The following is a 15,104-nucleotide window of genomic DNA, read 5'->3' on the forward strand; positions in this document are numbered from 1 at the left end:
CAGGAGAAATCTCAGATCCAAAACTTGAAAGAAAGGTTTAAGTCTTGAAAGGGGGAATAGCAAATGAGGGCATTTGGTTTTTATTTTTAATTCCTTTTTTTTTTTTTTTTTTTACTTTTAGTTGCTATGTACTAATATCCATGGCCACTATTTTCCAGGAGCTCATTAGGTGTTGGGTGGCCTTTGCTGGACTCTTCTGTGCATTATTTCACTTAGTCCCTGCTCTATTTTTCAGAGCAGGGAAGCTGTGCTCAGGAGGTTAAGTGACTCGCCCAAGATCTCACAATCTTTGCACATAGAACTGATCAGAACCAGGACTCAATGCCTGAGTTCTTCCCACGCCCCACTCCCCGAAGTTGGGCCAGCGCTCCCATGGGAGGTCCTCGGCGGGTGTAGATGGCATAGGAGGGGTGGTGCCTGCAAATGGGAACGTGCAGGGACAATGCCTGGACCACTGGTGCCTGGATCCAGTCCCTCTGTGGTCACTCACAGGCTGCAGCCTCTGCAGCAAGGAGCCCTACATGGGTCATCACAGGCAGGCCCTGGTGGTGGCTATCCTTCCTGTGAAGACAGCCTGGGACCCTCCTGACTTGCTCTAAGGGTCATTGTCTCCTCCAGGGGGCTCAGGTTCTGGGCAGTTCAGTTTCCTCCTTCCCTGCATTGACCACCCCGGTCCCACCGCCTCCCTCCTACACCTGCCCCACCCTCGGCCTCTGCTGGACCTAGGGAGTCCTGGACTGCCTCATCAGCCTGGCAGGGGCGCTAGAGGGGCTGCGAGGGAAGGCCACTGAGCTTGTGGGGCCTCAGTTCCTTGTGTCATGCGAGGCGTGATAGTGCGGATGGCCCCAGGGCTCTCAGAGGGCTAGAGGGGATGCTGGACCAAGAAGATGGCTCTGTGCCCGGCTGAGCCCACCAGGCCCCATGGCTCCCTTCTCCTGAATTTTGACCTGCCTCTGGTCCTTCGTGCCCCCTGGGCAGGTCCTCTCCCCTCAGGGCCTCCTGCTGCCTGGGTGGCACCACACCTCCAGCTCCTTGTCCCACCTCTGGGCTTTCGCACTGGCACTGCCCTGTGCCCTCTCCCTGCCCTGCCCCTTGTCTCTGGCTTTTCTGCACATTAGGGATTCATAAAGCAGGAGGAAGGGCAGGGACTGAGGCTGGGCGCGATGGAGGATTGAGCCTTGGGCAGCCAGGACCCCACAGAGGAGCCGGAAGATCCTTCCGTCCTCCCAGGGGAAAGAGCCAATGTCAAAGAACAAAGCTGTCAAGCCAGGCCTTGGTCACCAGCCAGGTGCCCACAGGGCCAGAGGAACCTGTCCTCCAGGCCTTCCTCGTCCTTGTCACCCGCAGTAGCTGCCCAGCATGACTGGGATGAGACATCAAGCTGGTGCACAGTGGTCCTCCTCAGGGCTCTTGTGGTCCTGCAGGGGGTTTCCCGAAGGCTCCCAGGCTATCTCTGAGGGAGGCCCACGGAGGCAGGGGGCTGACTGGTCAGCTACAGGCCTGTGGCTCCCCAGCACTCTGGAGCCTGGTGTGGGTCCAGACACCTCAGGGCCTGTCCTGCTGGCTGCCCAGCTGCGTAGGGGGGAGGCCCTGCAAGGCCTGGACAGCAGCCATCAGACTAAGACTTGGTGGAAGGCCGGGGAATTCTGGAAACCCTTATCTGACCTCAGGGTCCTGTGGCCCAGCTGGCTCCAGAGTAGCTCAAGACCCATTCATGTGCTGGGCTCTCTAAACAGTAAAGGTCTGCCTTGGCCCTCTTGGCCCTCTTGGCCCTCTTCCTAATGCCTGGCCTGGACCATCTCAGGAAAGCTATAAGGCATCCCCCATCCACTGCTTGTCCAGGGGCCCTCCAAGGCTTGGTCAGGAGACACCTAGACACAAACCCCTCGTTTGACACAACATCTGAGGCTGGAACCCCCTCCCAGGACCCCCTGACCTGCTTATGAACCATGAGTGGTTGGCACTAGTGACACAGCTTGCCCTGTGTTCTGAATCTGGGGCCACTTGACTCTTGGAAGGCCCTTCCTTGTACTGATCTGGGGGTGGCTTCCCAGTCTCCACCACCAGGAGAGTTGGCCTCTGGAGACACCATCCCCCAATGCTCCCTTTGCTCCTGGTGGCTCCACAGAGACCTGTCGGTGAAACAGCTTTCCTCCAGGGCTTCGGCTTGGCACCCTCTTCTTACTCATCCTTCCTCCCAGATCCTCCCAGCCAGCAACTGGCCTGCTGTGGCCACCCACTCATCCCTCCTAATCATACCTGCATGTCTGGTGCTCTGCCCTCCTCCATTTGCCAACCAATATGGAAGTGAGCACCATTCTAGGGTAGTACCTGGGGAAGGGGAAAGAGCCTGCCTGCCGCCCGGGGACGTCTCTTCCCTCAGCCTCAGTTTCCTCACCTCTACAATGGGAATAATTAGACCGATTTCAGAGGACAGTGGTCAAAAGTAGAGGGGACAAGTCTGTCTGGCTTATTTAAAGGGACTGGGAAATGAGTCATTGAATCCATAAGCAAGAGTTCTGGTCCCCTTGGGGGCACCTCAGGAACCAGCAGTCACAAAGCCACATCCTGTTGAGGGCTTCCCTTGCTGCTTATCCAGCTTCTAAGCATTGCCTGTGCAGGCGCTGGCCACCAGGTCCTGCGGGAACCAGACAGAAGCACCCTCCCCAGCAGCCGCTGCTCACTGCCTCACTTCTCCAACAGACCTCAGTCTGCGGGAGAAAAGCATCAGGGAAGGCTCTGCGGCGAAGGGGCAACGGCAGGCGCCGGCTGCAGGGTCCCTGCCAGAAAGCCCCGTGAGCACGAGGGGCAAAAGCAGCCAGCGCCACGCTCCTTCTTGGCAGAGGTGCAGAAATGCAGGTGGCAGCTTCTGGAGGAGAGAGAGGCCTTCCTCCTGCCCTGTCCTGTCTCTGTCCCCACCAGAAAAAGAGAGTCTCTTAGTGCGCATGAACCTGGGAACAGCGGGTTTCCTTGTGGCACACACGAATGGTCACGTTCACCCCTCCGCCTTTCCCCACCCCCTTCATCTTTAATGTCTCCCTTCTCCTTTCATGTCATTCCCCGCCTCTAGATTTCACATGTGATAGAAAACACGTGATACTTGTCGTTCCTGGATCTGGCTTAGTTTGCTTAACGTGATGATCTCCAGTTCCATCCATTTTCCTGCAAATTTCAGGATTTCATTCCTCTTTATGGCTGAATAATTTTGCATCGTGTGTATATATCACATTTTCCTCATCTACTTATCCATTGGCACATAGACTTATTCCACAACTTGGCTACTAAGACTTGTGTCAGGGGCCGCGGATGTGGCTCAGTGGTAGAGCCTAGCATGCGGGAGGCCCTGGGTTCAATCCCCGGCACCACATAAAAACAAACAAATAAAATAAAGGTATTGTGTCCATCTACAACTAAAAATATATTTTAAAAATAGTTGTATCAGGATGTGTAGGTATCTCTATAGTATGCTGTTTTTAATTCCTTTGGGTTTATACCCAGGAGTCCTAAAGCTGGATCATATGATAATTCTATTTTTAGTTTTTTGAGGAACCTGCATGTTGATTTCCATAATGGCCACACTGATTTACATTCCAACCATTAGTGTCTCCAAGTTCCCTCTTCCCACATCCTCACAAATATTTGTTGCATTTTGTATTCTTTTTTATGGTGCTGGGAATTGAACCCAGAGCCTTGGTACATGAAAGGCAAGCACTCTACCAACTGAGCTATATCCCCAACCCCACTTTGTACTCTTTTTTAAAAATATTTTTAATTATAGATGGACTTTATTTAGGTTTTTTTTTTTTTTTTTTTTGTGGTGCTGGGTATCAAACCCAGTGCCTCACGTGTGCTAGGCAAGCGCTCTACCACAGAACCACAACCCAGCCCTATTTTGTACTCTTGATAGCCATACTGACCAGGGTGAGATGGATTCTCAATGTGTTTTTTTTTTTTTAAATATTTTTTAGTTGTCAATGGATCTTTTATTTATTTATTTACCTGTGGTGCGGACGATGGAACCCTCGCATATGCCAGCGAGCGCTCTACCACTGAGCCCCTGCCCCAGCCCTCAAGGTGGTTTTGATTTGCATTTCCTTGATGGTTATAGATGTTGAACATTTTTTTCACACGATCTTTGGCCATTTGTACTTATTTTAAGAAGTTTCTGCTCAGTTCATTTGCCCATTTATTGGTTGGGTTACTTGGGGGTATTTTTAGTGCTAAGTTTATAAAAGGTGATTTTTAAAAGGGGTTTTAATTCACGAAGGACCCAAGAGCATGTTAGACACTGGACACGTTTTCAACAAGAATTCTTAGCCTTTTACAAAATAGGATCTGAACTTGGTAGGGTGTAAGCAGGAAACTCGATTTTTCTTCCACATTCCAGATCTTGCTCCTTCACCCCTTGGGCACATGTTAGGTTTTTCCAGTCATTTCCAGACATATTCCAGGCCAGTCCAACCTAATACTGCAATCTCATTCAATTTAAGTCTCCCAACTTGGAACAGGAAGCCTTTGATGCCGAAGGAGGAAAGGGGCTGTTTCTTCTCTTGCTGTGTTGTCCCCACGCTGCACCGACAGCCACTTCTGATGTCCCATGGACTGGAGTCCTGTAGGCCAGTGCCAGGGACAGGACTCAGCTTCCTGATGCTGTTGTGGCTGGTGATGGTGCCCCCAAGTGGCAGGTTCCCTGAACCACCTCTTTCCTCCTGGATCCACAGCAGGTCTTCCCCCCACCCCCATTCTAGGAGCCACTGTCCTTACCTGTGTCTGTCCACCTTCCTGGGATGCCCACCTTAATGGTGCACTCCATGCAGCTGCTTCTCTCTCTCTTTCTCTCTCTCTCTGCAGTACTGGGGGTTGAACCCAGGGGTGCTTTACCCCTGAGCCGCATCCCATCCCTTTTTATTTTGAGACAGGGTCTCACTAAGTTGCTGAGGCTGGCCTGGAACTTTCAGTCCTCCTGCCTTGGCCTCCCCAGTCTCTGGGTTACAGATGTGCTGCTTTTTGAGGCTCCTTTCTCCCTGTCAGGAAGCTCTCCTGGACCAAGAGTTAGCAGGCAGCTCTTTCGACCTTCCACAGCCCCCACCTTGATCCCAGGTAAAATTTCAGGGCTAGTTCTTGGATGTGCTGTGCACTCCTACCCTACGCCTCTCGCTTCCCTCCACCCCAGAAGCAGCTGCTGTGCCACACTCCCTGCTGAGTCCAGACTCCCAGGTGAGAGGCAGCCACCAGTCCCCATGGCTCCCCAGGTCTCCCCAAGGACATACATCTGTCCCCTGCTGGAGAGTGTCCTCTTGTGTCTGTGCCCCTTCAATAGTCAGAAAGACTCACAATGGAAAAGTGACTGACCAAGGCTTCCCACCTTATTCCTGGCAAGTGAAAACTGTGACCAAATCCCAGGCCTTTCCCTCTAGGGTCAGAGGCTGAGTTGTCCTCTAATATGCTTTATATTCTAGAATTCCACACAAGGGACCTTTGAAAAAAACCTCTGCTTCCCTTTAAATGGTCCTGGGAATGGGGGAAGTTGTCGAATGGTTCATTTTTCTCTGCAGGGGCCACAGCTGGGAGAAGATTCTGCCTGGTGGCGTGAGTGGGTAGCAGGCCAGGAAGCAGGAGGCAGGGCATGGGGGCTAGCACTGGTCCTGTGTGACCAGCTTTGAGGTTGGGGTTTTGCAGAGAGGTGAAGTAATGAAGGCTAAGTACCCGGGCAATCTAGGTTCAAGTCCTGACTGTGACCTGCAGGTCCCTGGGCAGGTTAAGGAACCTCTCTGTGTTCCATTTTCCTCGTCTGTAAACAGGAGTCGTGGTGCTGAGCCTGGTACCTGTTTTGGGGTAAGCTCTGATCCGAGTTTGCTGTTCTCACAGGATCATACTATTTCATGTGCTTCTCAGGTCAACTCCACGCAGTAAGAACCATTAGGCCCATTTTCACAGGGAAGGGAATTGAAGCTGAGTATGCCAGGGTCACAGAGCAGGGTTCGAACCTCGTCTGATCAACTCCTTCCAGTCTCTCAAACAAGGCTAGATGCCCCCTCTGACCCATAACTTGCTCAAAGGGGGCTGGGCCCTAGAGAGGTGGGCTGACAAGGCCAGGAGAGGTCAGCCTCCTGCCCCCACCACTTTTCCGATGAAGAAACCAGGTCCCAAGGAGGGAAGTGGCTTGCTTGGGGCCTTGATCTCTGTGGCCAGCCCCTGCAGCCACCAGAGTGATTGGGGGGCTGGGGTTGTTGCTCAGTGGTCAAGCACTTGCCTAGCACGTGTGAGGTCCTGGGTTTGTTTCTCAGCCCCACATGTAAATACATGAATAAAATAAAGGTCTATCAACATCTAAAAATATATGTGTGTGTGTAGCCATAGGGGCAGGAAAAGGAGGAAGTGGTGGTAGATATGGAGGCTGCTTCTCTACCCAGCCACTGGGGAACGCTAGGCCCAGGCCGGCTCACAGGCCTAACATGGCACACCCCCAGGTCCACCCTGAGAAGGGGGCTGGGGGGCTGTCCAGGCAGGACAGGGACTTAGCCACTGCCCCTCCAGGCTGTGTGGGAGCATGCTCCTCCCACCCTAAGCACATCCTTGGGACAGAGCCTTGGGGGGTTTCCTGGAGCCCAGGGTGGCCACACACCAGGATGACAAGGCCAGCGTCACATCTGGCTCTAGTGGGCCTCCCTGAGGAGCGGACTGTGGCTGCTCATCACCTGGCACCCCTAGCCTGGAGCACGTCCCCACCCCACCCCATGCCACATGGCTGGGTATGGCTTCTGTCCCCCTACTCCAGGCAGTGCTTCTCTGCCCCAGCCTGGCACAGAGCTGGCCCACAGCCCATGGTGACTAAATTATAGTCTGAGATACAAACTAACTCTGAGGTAATTGAGTAATTGTTGTCAAAAGTTATCTTTTTAAAATAACTTGTTTCATGTTTCAAAATGAGAAGCTGTTCCTGAGCTGTCTACTGAATGACTGACATAGGGATGGGACTTTGGGACAGGTGGACTTAGGTTCAAATCCCATATTCTGCCCCTCACCCGTGGAATGGCCTTGAGGGTGGGGGGGTCACATCCCTGTTACCATCTTTATGTCCCGGGTCTTTGACTTTTCAGTAAGGTGGTGGCTGGGATGGTCTCAGTATGTGGCAGATGGACTCAATCAGTGGACACTGTGTTACTGAACCAGGCCACTTTTACCCGCCTTGTAGTATGATGATCACCAAGACGACAAGTTTTGCAAAAGAAAAGTTTATTCTCAGTGACTGAGCATGGCGATGGAGACACAGGTCTCAAATTCTCCTCCTCAAGGATAGGGCTTAGGGATATTCATGGGGTAAAGAAGTAGAGTGATTTTAAGGCATGGGGAAGGTGACAGGAAGAGAAGTTGTGGTATGTCACCAAACTTTATGGTTTTTCATGGGGACCTGGGTTCAGAAAATAGCAGCATCAGCCTGGTATGAGGGTGGAGTTTGGGGCCTCTTGATGTTTAAAGGTCACCTCATCGGACATCTGCACAGGCCCAAGTGAAGAATTGGTGGTTTGGACAGAAATGGCTTTCAAGTTTTTGACAAGTAGCCCAGTCACCTGTAACCACATGTCAGAGGTGTTCTCTAAGCAAAGCTAGCAGGACGCTAATGACAGAGCTCAGCTGCGAGACCTCCAGAATTCATAATCTAAAAACAAACAAACAAAAACAAGCAGATAACTAAGGGGGAGCAGGGGGACTCCTTGGAGAGGTACAAATGCGAAGTGCTGATTGGTGTGGGGAGGTGGCTGTGGGCTGGCTGTGTCTGCTGGGGTAGGTATCAAAGTAGGATTTCGGCCTCCCATGGGTCCCAGAGACTGGGGTCTTATTCTTTTGAAGGTTTCATTCCTGAGAACGGCCCTCAGGTCCTTGAGGATCTGCTGAGCTGCACAAGTACACACTAGCGCTGGAAGCCTCTCTTTGGGGAAACGCCCAGCAGATGACTGTGGCCCATCCAGCTACAATTTTGATTTCAAGAAGGGCAAGGCCATGGGCAGGGCTGGGAGGCATTGTGGCATTGTGAGTAGCCCCAGTGGGGGGGTACAGGCACTTCCTCAGAACAGCCCCACCACTTGTGACCGTGGCTCACTCAGCGACACTGCCCCCAGCCCCCACACTGTGCTCTGCACGGGGGCTGGATAGAATTCTCCAGCCTGGACACTGTGGGGACCTGAGCTCCTGAAGACCAGACTTTAGGACCCTTGCCGCCCTCCACCACTCCAGAATGGCCAACGTAGGTCTGCTTCGGCTTCTCCTTCTACTCTGGGAACCTCAGTAAGGACAGAGAAGGGCCCCCCTGGACTCAGGGCCAGGCACAGTCGGGCGGGAGCAGCAGCACAGCCCGCTCTAAGCTGGACTGCAGCTTGCCTGGGTGCTGAGTCCCCACATCTTCCCCAGGGGGTAAGAGCAGGCCCCCGAGAGTCCAGAAGATTCTTGTCCTAACTCTGGCCTCAGGCAAGCCTTTCCCTTCTCCAGGCTCAGTTTCCCAAGGACACAGGGGCACTAGAAAGATGCTTCTAAGTTCTGGGTGTCTGTGATCTTGTGACCTGAACACTGGTGTCCAGCTTGGAATGACCCCTCACAAGGAGGGCAGGAGGCCGAAGCTCCCAATTTGTTTTCTCTCCCTGCTGCCACAGGTTTCTGACTTGGGGGTCCAGAGGGAGGGCAGAAGCTGAGGGGCAGGAAGCGTGGTCTGCCGGCTTTTAATGGTCAGGTTTATGCCCACCAAGGCCATGGGAATGGAAGCCTGGCCCGTGTGGTTAAGCGATGCCAGGCTGGACCTGAGGGCAAACGCTGTGCCCAGGACAGGCTGCAGCACACTGGGGGACAACTTCATCTTGTTGGGGTCCTGGTGGCCAGCCAAGGCCCATACACTCAGCTTGCACCCTGTGGGCCACTGAGCCTGGGTCAGGCCCTCCCCAGGAATTTCTAGGGTTGCTTATGGAGGAGGGTGAGTTTGGGGTTCTAAGTATCTGTATCCCACAGGCCTACAGATTGACTACTCTGAGTTGGTTGAGGGTGGGCTAGGACTAGGTGAGGCCGTTGGTGCCATCTCTGTCCTGAGCCCCACGTCTGATTCTTTTTAGACCTTGAAGAATACAACATCTTCTTCCCTGGCTCATATGCCTCTTCCTGCAGGAAGCTCTCCTTGATTTGACTCCACCCAGTCTTCCCCCACATACCCATAATTTGAGGAGAGGCATTGGGCAAGGGGAAGGAGTGCCAGGCTTTGTCTGGAAAACAGGTTAGGGGTGGGTGACTTGGGAGAGCCCCATAGACCTCTGAGCTCCGATGTATGAGGACGTGACATTTATTGTCAGGGAAACTGGGGCTCCTTTTCCCAGTCTCAGGATTTGGGAGGGTCTGAGGGGGCAGAAAAGCAGATAGAGGAGGTGCCGAATCTCAGGCTGTCCTGGTTTGCAGTTGCCTGGCCAAGTACCTAAGGGTTGGCAGGGATTAGTGAGGGGCAGACCCCCTGCCTCCCACCAGGATTTATCCTCTTCTTCTAGGGTCAGCCACATGTGCGAGCCAGGAGCACTGGGGTAGGCAGCCCGGTGCTGGGACCTGTTCCCTAGACCTGGGGATGCTGTAGGAACTTCTGTCCTCTCATGTCCTTGCATGCTACCTCCCCACCCCAGCTTCCCATGCCAGCAGCTCAGACGGACCTAGAGTCCGCACCCAAGGGCAGGGGCGGGGCAGGTTGGTCAGGACCACCAGGACTGGCTGGGCAAGCGCCAGGTGCAGGAGCAGCCCCTCCTTGGGGATTTTCTAGGGTGACCCTCACATAGCCCAGCTGAGAGGGGACCCAGGGCTGAGGGTATAGCTCAGTGGCAGAGCACTTGCATAGTACCCCACTGGGTTTGATCCCCAATGTCACAAAAAGTAAAACAGAGGTGACGCAGGGTGTTCTAGGTGTGCTCTGGTCACCCTGAAGCCACCCTCAAAACCCACCTTCCCAGACTGGTGCAAGAAGATGAGCTGAGCCCACAGAGGGCCCAGCCTGGCCCTGGGTACAGAGCTAAGTCTCAAAGACTCGCCTGGGTCACGGCAGCGGCAGAGGCTGGGTAGCACGCGTGCAGAATTTAACTCCAACCTGCGTTCAATGTCAGGCTACCACTTGGTAGCTGTCACCCCTCCGTGCCTGCTTTCTTGATTAGCTGAGTGACAGGGTGATGGGGGTGGGCAGCATGAGTAGTGCCAGGCACCCCTGAGGGACTAAATTTGGCGGCTGTCATCGTGGTGCTTCAGTGGTGGCCCCTCCCATCAACTGTCCCTCCGGTGGCCTTGATGGGTCCCGATTGAGAACTCTGATATCAGACAGGCAGCCCCTGACCACTTGGGCACCTGTCACCCCCCACAGCTGTGTGGGCACCTCCTGTGTGAGGACAGGGCCTGAACCCAAGGACTGGACTGTGATGGGGAGATGGAGACAAGGGAGGGTCTCCTCCTGGGGTGTCCAGAGGCCCCTGCTGGGCCGTGCTCAGGGATCCGCCTGCCCTGCGTTCCAGTGCAGGGACTTCACGGCCCACACGGGCTACGAGGTGCTGCTGCAGCGGCTGCTGGACGGCAGGAAGATGTGCAAGGACGTGGAGGAGCTGCTGAGGCAGAGGTGAGCGGGGATGGCCAGGGGCCGGTGGGGTGGCCGGGGGAGGGGCTGCTGCAGAGAAAGCGCCCTCCGCAGGAAGCCAGGCGGCTCCCCTCACCCCGACCTGCCCCATGGGCGCCACTGGCTGTCCCCTCAGGTGGCCACGTGGGCCAGCACATACTCCCAGGAGGGGCTGCGCCTTGACTCTGCCACACGGTCCTGCTGCCCCTGAGGCGGTTGGGTGGGCCTCCGGCTCTGCAGTGGGCACTTCCCGGGCCGCTGCTGGCAGCCCGGGGGACGCAGCTCGCCGTGTCCTTGCAGGGCCCAGGCGGAGGAGCGCTACGGGAAGGAGCTGGTGCAGATCGCGCGGAAGGCGGGCGGGCAGACGGAGATCAAGTAAGAGCTGCGCTGGGCGCGCGACCCCTGCGGCCTCCGCTGGGCCTCACACAGGGGAAGCCTCCTGTGGGGGGAGGCTGGTGGCCAGGGAGGGTCTGCCCTGGTCTGCACTGCACGGAGCAGGCGTCGGTTGGCCCTTGTCTGGGGCCTGGTGGGCCGTGCGGGCCAGGTTCTGGGTGACTGAGAGCTGGGAAGGGCAGGCTGGGGAAGCGGGAGCCAGCTGCCCACAGGTGCTTTCAGTCCAATGGCCTCCATCAGAGTCCCTAGGGGCAGGGGACAGGCCCGTCTGCTGCCTGTCCGAGCCCCCTGTAGCATTGTCTGTGCTTCAAGGACCTAGTCGCCAGTGAGTCCATTCCTGGTTCTGGCACCAGCTCCTCACACGGTGGGCCCTGCGTCTCTGTCCCATTGGCAGTGAAGGGACAGGAGTGCAGCCTTCCTCTGAGGATGAAGTGGGTTCAGGGGCTTAGCGCAGGCCTGAGTCAGGGGAGGTCATCATGGAGTGTGGGGGCTGCTGCTGCCCCCTTTGGAGTCTGCTAGGAAGGCTAGCGGGGCAGGCCCAGGGTCAGACAGCCCTGGACTCCAAGAGTCTGAAAGCCTCTATCCCCTCAGGGCCCTGAGGCACCCGGGCTACCACGGTAATCCCTTTCCCTGGCCTGCGTGTGCCTGGCTCTGCCCCGAGGGAGCACCTAAATATGACACTCTCTAGGTCTTACAAACACACAGGGCACCCTGGAAGTTCCCGCACTTCCAACCAGGAACCCAAACAAACAACAACAACAACAAACAAACAAACAAACCAAAAAACGTGGGAAGGGTTAGAGAAAGATTTAAAAGTAATGTGAACCAGGGGAGGTTAATGTCCAGATCAACACGTTAAGACTAGAGGATGTGCATGAGAACATATACGCTCTAGTAGCTGCTTGGCCTTTGTGAGCTGTGTGATTATGGACGAGTCACTTAGCCTCTCTGAGTTTGTTTCTCATCTGCCCCCTCTAATGGGCTATAGTACAGATAAACAGGAGCCTGGTCAGAGGGCCTCTCTAGAGCAGGGCTGGCTGCTGGCTGCAGGCTGGACAGAGAGGAAGGCTCTAGACAGGGTAAGAAATGAGCAGGTGTCTGTTGGAACCTCTTTGTGTCTCTGGGAAGGGGGCCCAGGTGGTGGTGCTGGAGGAGACAGCCAGGAGGGCGGTGCAGCCCCGGAGCTGGGGGGCAAGACTCAGGGATCCTGCCTGCCCCTGGCCTCCCACACCAACGGAAAATGAGAATTTCCTGGAAGTAGCAGGGCCACTGCAGCCGTGGGACAGGAGAGGAGTCCAGGCGGGCACCCAAGGGAGCCGAGGTGGCGGGTGGGTGAGGCATGCTCAGGGGGCCGTGAGTCACATGGGACTGAGTGCAGGGATGCCCCTGGCAGAGAATGAAATGCAGTGGTGAGCTGGGTGGGCCACGGGAAGAGGAAGTACACAGATTCTTGCCCCACTCAGGTGGCCTTGATTCCCTGCATGGTCGTGGAAGGCTGAGTATGGGACAGGGCCTGCCCTGGCTTATTTCCTGGTGACCCCAGGAGGGCCACTGTCCCTTTCTGAGACTCGGGCCCTCCCTGTGAAAGGGGATGGTCACCCTGAGAGGTGCCCGAGTCTTGCTCTGCAGACCTTCAGTGACAAATTGAAGCCACCTGCTTCACTTGGGACCGAGCGGCCTGGCTGTGAGCTGAGGCCTTTTCCTTTGGGACCCAGGCCCTGCCCTGGCCCAGCGCCAAGGTCCCTTGGAAAACCACTCAGGGGGCTGGAGGCTGCCTTAATCCAGACAGGGAGCTCCAGCTGAGCCTGGAGGGGGAACTGGGCCAAAGCAGCTGCAAAAAAGGTAGAAATAAACCCACAAGGGCCAGAAAAAAGGTTCGCAGAGTGGGTCAGCGGCCGTGGGAGAAGCCAGCACTGCACAGGCTCACTGCAGGCCAGGCCCCGGAAGCAGGGCGGAGGTGTGCGCCGGCCTGGGGGTGCCTCCTGGAGGGGAGGGCATTCCTGCCAGGGACCTATGGACAAAGGCTCAGAGGTGGAAAAGGGCAGGACACTTGGGAGCCAGTGGGTGATATGGCCAGAGCTGCACCAGCCGGCCTGCTGCAGGAAGGTGGGCAGGAAGGATAAAGGCCAAGGGGTTAGGGACCCCTTCAGTAGCTCATGGCACACCAAGAGGGCAGGGGGTTGGCTTGCTCCACCTCTGCTGCCCGGAGACTCAGCGGCATCATTCCTTGACCTTGAGCAAGCAGGAGCCTCACCCCGGCCTGCAGCTCAGGCCACATCTTAGGATGATTTTTGGCGGGGACCTCTTTTGCATGTTGTTAACTCAGCAAACATCTGTGGGGCGGCAGCAAGGGAGGACACACAAAGAGGACTGGGCCGCCAGCCCCCAGGGTCCCCACAAGCCCTTCCAATGCATATTTAAGACAGCGTTAGGCTTTTGCAGGGGGCTCATCAAGACCCCTGACATCCCACGTCCAGCCCTGCAGAAAGTTGGCCTTGACTCTCCAGCCCGGCCCTCCCTTTCCTCTGCTTGGTCCTCCCTGCCTTAAAGTTCTGCCTGAAACGCCACCTGCCCCTGAAAACTGTTGCCTCTGCCACCTCCTCACTTTCTTCCCCAGGGAGGGTGCTGTGTGCTCCCAGGAGCTGCAAGGGGCAGCAAGGCCGGGCCCGCTTCCTGTGAACCCCAGTGGTTACCCGTGGGCATGGACAGAACCCCCAAAAGGGGCACGAGCTTGAACCCTCGTGTCCTGCCCCCCCTGCCCTTGTTATAAACTTGAAGCATGGTGGGTTTCCTGCCCGAGGAGTTGGCTTGTTTCATTCTCTTTATTCCTCTGGGCTCACTGGGGCTGCCGGTGGGCTCCATTCTCCCTGATCCTCTGGGGTGCACTGTGGCCACAGTGGTCCTCCAGCGCAGGGAGGAGAGGGGGCCTGCTCTTGTCAGCTGGGAGGCACAAATTACCTGCCAATCTTGCCTCCTCTGACAGTGCCTCTGCCCTACCTGCCCAGCCCAGGGTGTCACAAGGTGGGTGTCATGTGGCCACATGGCCACCAGGGGGCAGGCGAGCTGCTCCACAGAAAGGCAGGAAGAGGCTTGGTGGCCGGCCACAGCAGAATGCGCTGGGACAGGGCCAATGCCACTGCCTCTGTGTGAACCCAGCCAGCCTGGCCACACTCTGGCTTCAGTTCCCCTGCGTGCCTCGATTGGCTCCTTGGTGTCCTGGGGAGGAGGGCGCCACTGTGTGTTTCAGTGTCTTAGTTAAAGGAGCCTTGTTCCCAGGCCCAGCTGCAACCAGTGCCCTTGGTGACTTGGCACCACTGGCCAGGCTGGGGACACCGCAGGCAGAGGCATCCCTCATATGCTGCCCAGCATGGGCTGCTCCTCACCCTCCCTGCTGAGAGTGGGAAGGGAGCCCCCTACCTGAAGACGAAGTCCAGTCGGGGGTTTTGGTAAGAGCAGGTGCTGGTAAGCCCTTAGGTAGAGCAGGTTGGGGGTCAGATCAGACAGGCCTAGGGGTCCCCAGGGCTGGCTGGGATCTGAAGATATTTCCAGGATGGTTGCACAACAGTGACAACCTTCGTAAAACTCCTCCATTGCTCCAGGTCCTAGGAGAGGCACTTTGTACATGTCAACTCGCGTAACCCTCACAGCCTTCCTTTTGTTTTGTTATCCTCATTTTACAGAGGGGACAAACTGAGACAGAGAGGTAAAGTAACTTGTCTAAGGTCACACAACAAATAAATTGTAGTATCTGGATTGAATCCAGGTCATCTGGCTTCAGAATCTGCTTCTAAAGCACATGGGAGTCCAGAGCAGGGAGAAGCTACTGAATGAAGGTCCTGCTGGTTTCCTGGGTGGGCTTCCTACACGGCCTCCCTCCTCCCTGGGATGGGGAATTCACCCCTCCAAGAAACCCCTGCTCCTGAGAGCTTGTGGTCTAGAGAGAGGTGTTCTCCCACAACGTTCCTGTTTCTGCCAGGGACCCTCTGCCTTGTGGTGCTCCATCACCTGCAGTAGACAGGACGGGGTCCTGGGGTAGGGGCACAAGTACCTTGGCTCAGACTCAGCTGTCAATGGCTCTGGGGTGAGCCCCCAG

General features: G+C 55.9%; 1 protein-coding gene across 3 annotated transcripts in view; it reads left to right on the top strand.

The window, feature by feature from the left end:
• Pstpip1 (proline-serine-threonine phosphatase interacting protein 1) overlaps positions 1-15,104 on the top strand; it is a 42,197-nt gene that overhangs the window by 16,689 nt on the left and 10,404 nt on the right. The window contains exons 1-3 of one of the 3 annotated variants that reach the window (XM_015480379.2): positions 4,871-8,245; positions 10,521-10,621; positions 10,919-10,993. The exons of 1 other annotated variant lie outside the window; for it this stretch is intronic. In XM_015480379.2, coding sequence (XP_015335865.1) covers positions 8,237-8,245; positions 10,521-10,621; positions 10,919-10,993 — 185 coding nt within the window. In that variant the 5' untranslated portion in view covers positions 4,871-8,236. Of the gene's footprint in view, positions 1-4,870; positions 8,246-10,520; positions 10,622-10,918; positions 10,994-15,104 lie in introns of those variants that run through there. One more of the 3 variants, XM_015480378.2, reaches the window with a different exon arrangement.

This window comes from Marmota marmota, unplaced genomic scaffold, assembly GCF_001458135.2.
Source record: "Marmota marmota marmota unplaced genomic scaffold, marMar, whole genome shotgun sequence".
Taxonomy (NCBI): domain Eukaryota; kingdom Metazoa; phylum Chordata; class Mammalia; order Rodentia; family Sciuridae; genus Marmota; species Marmota marmota.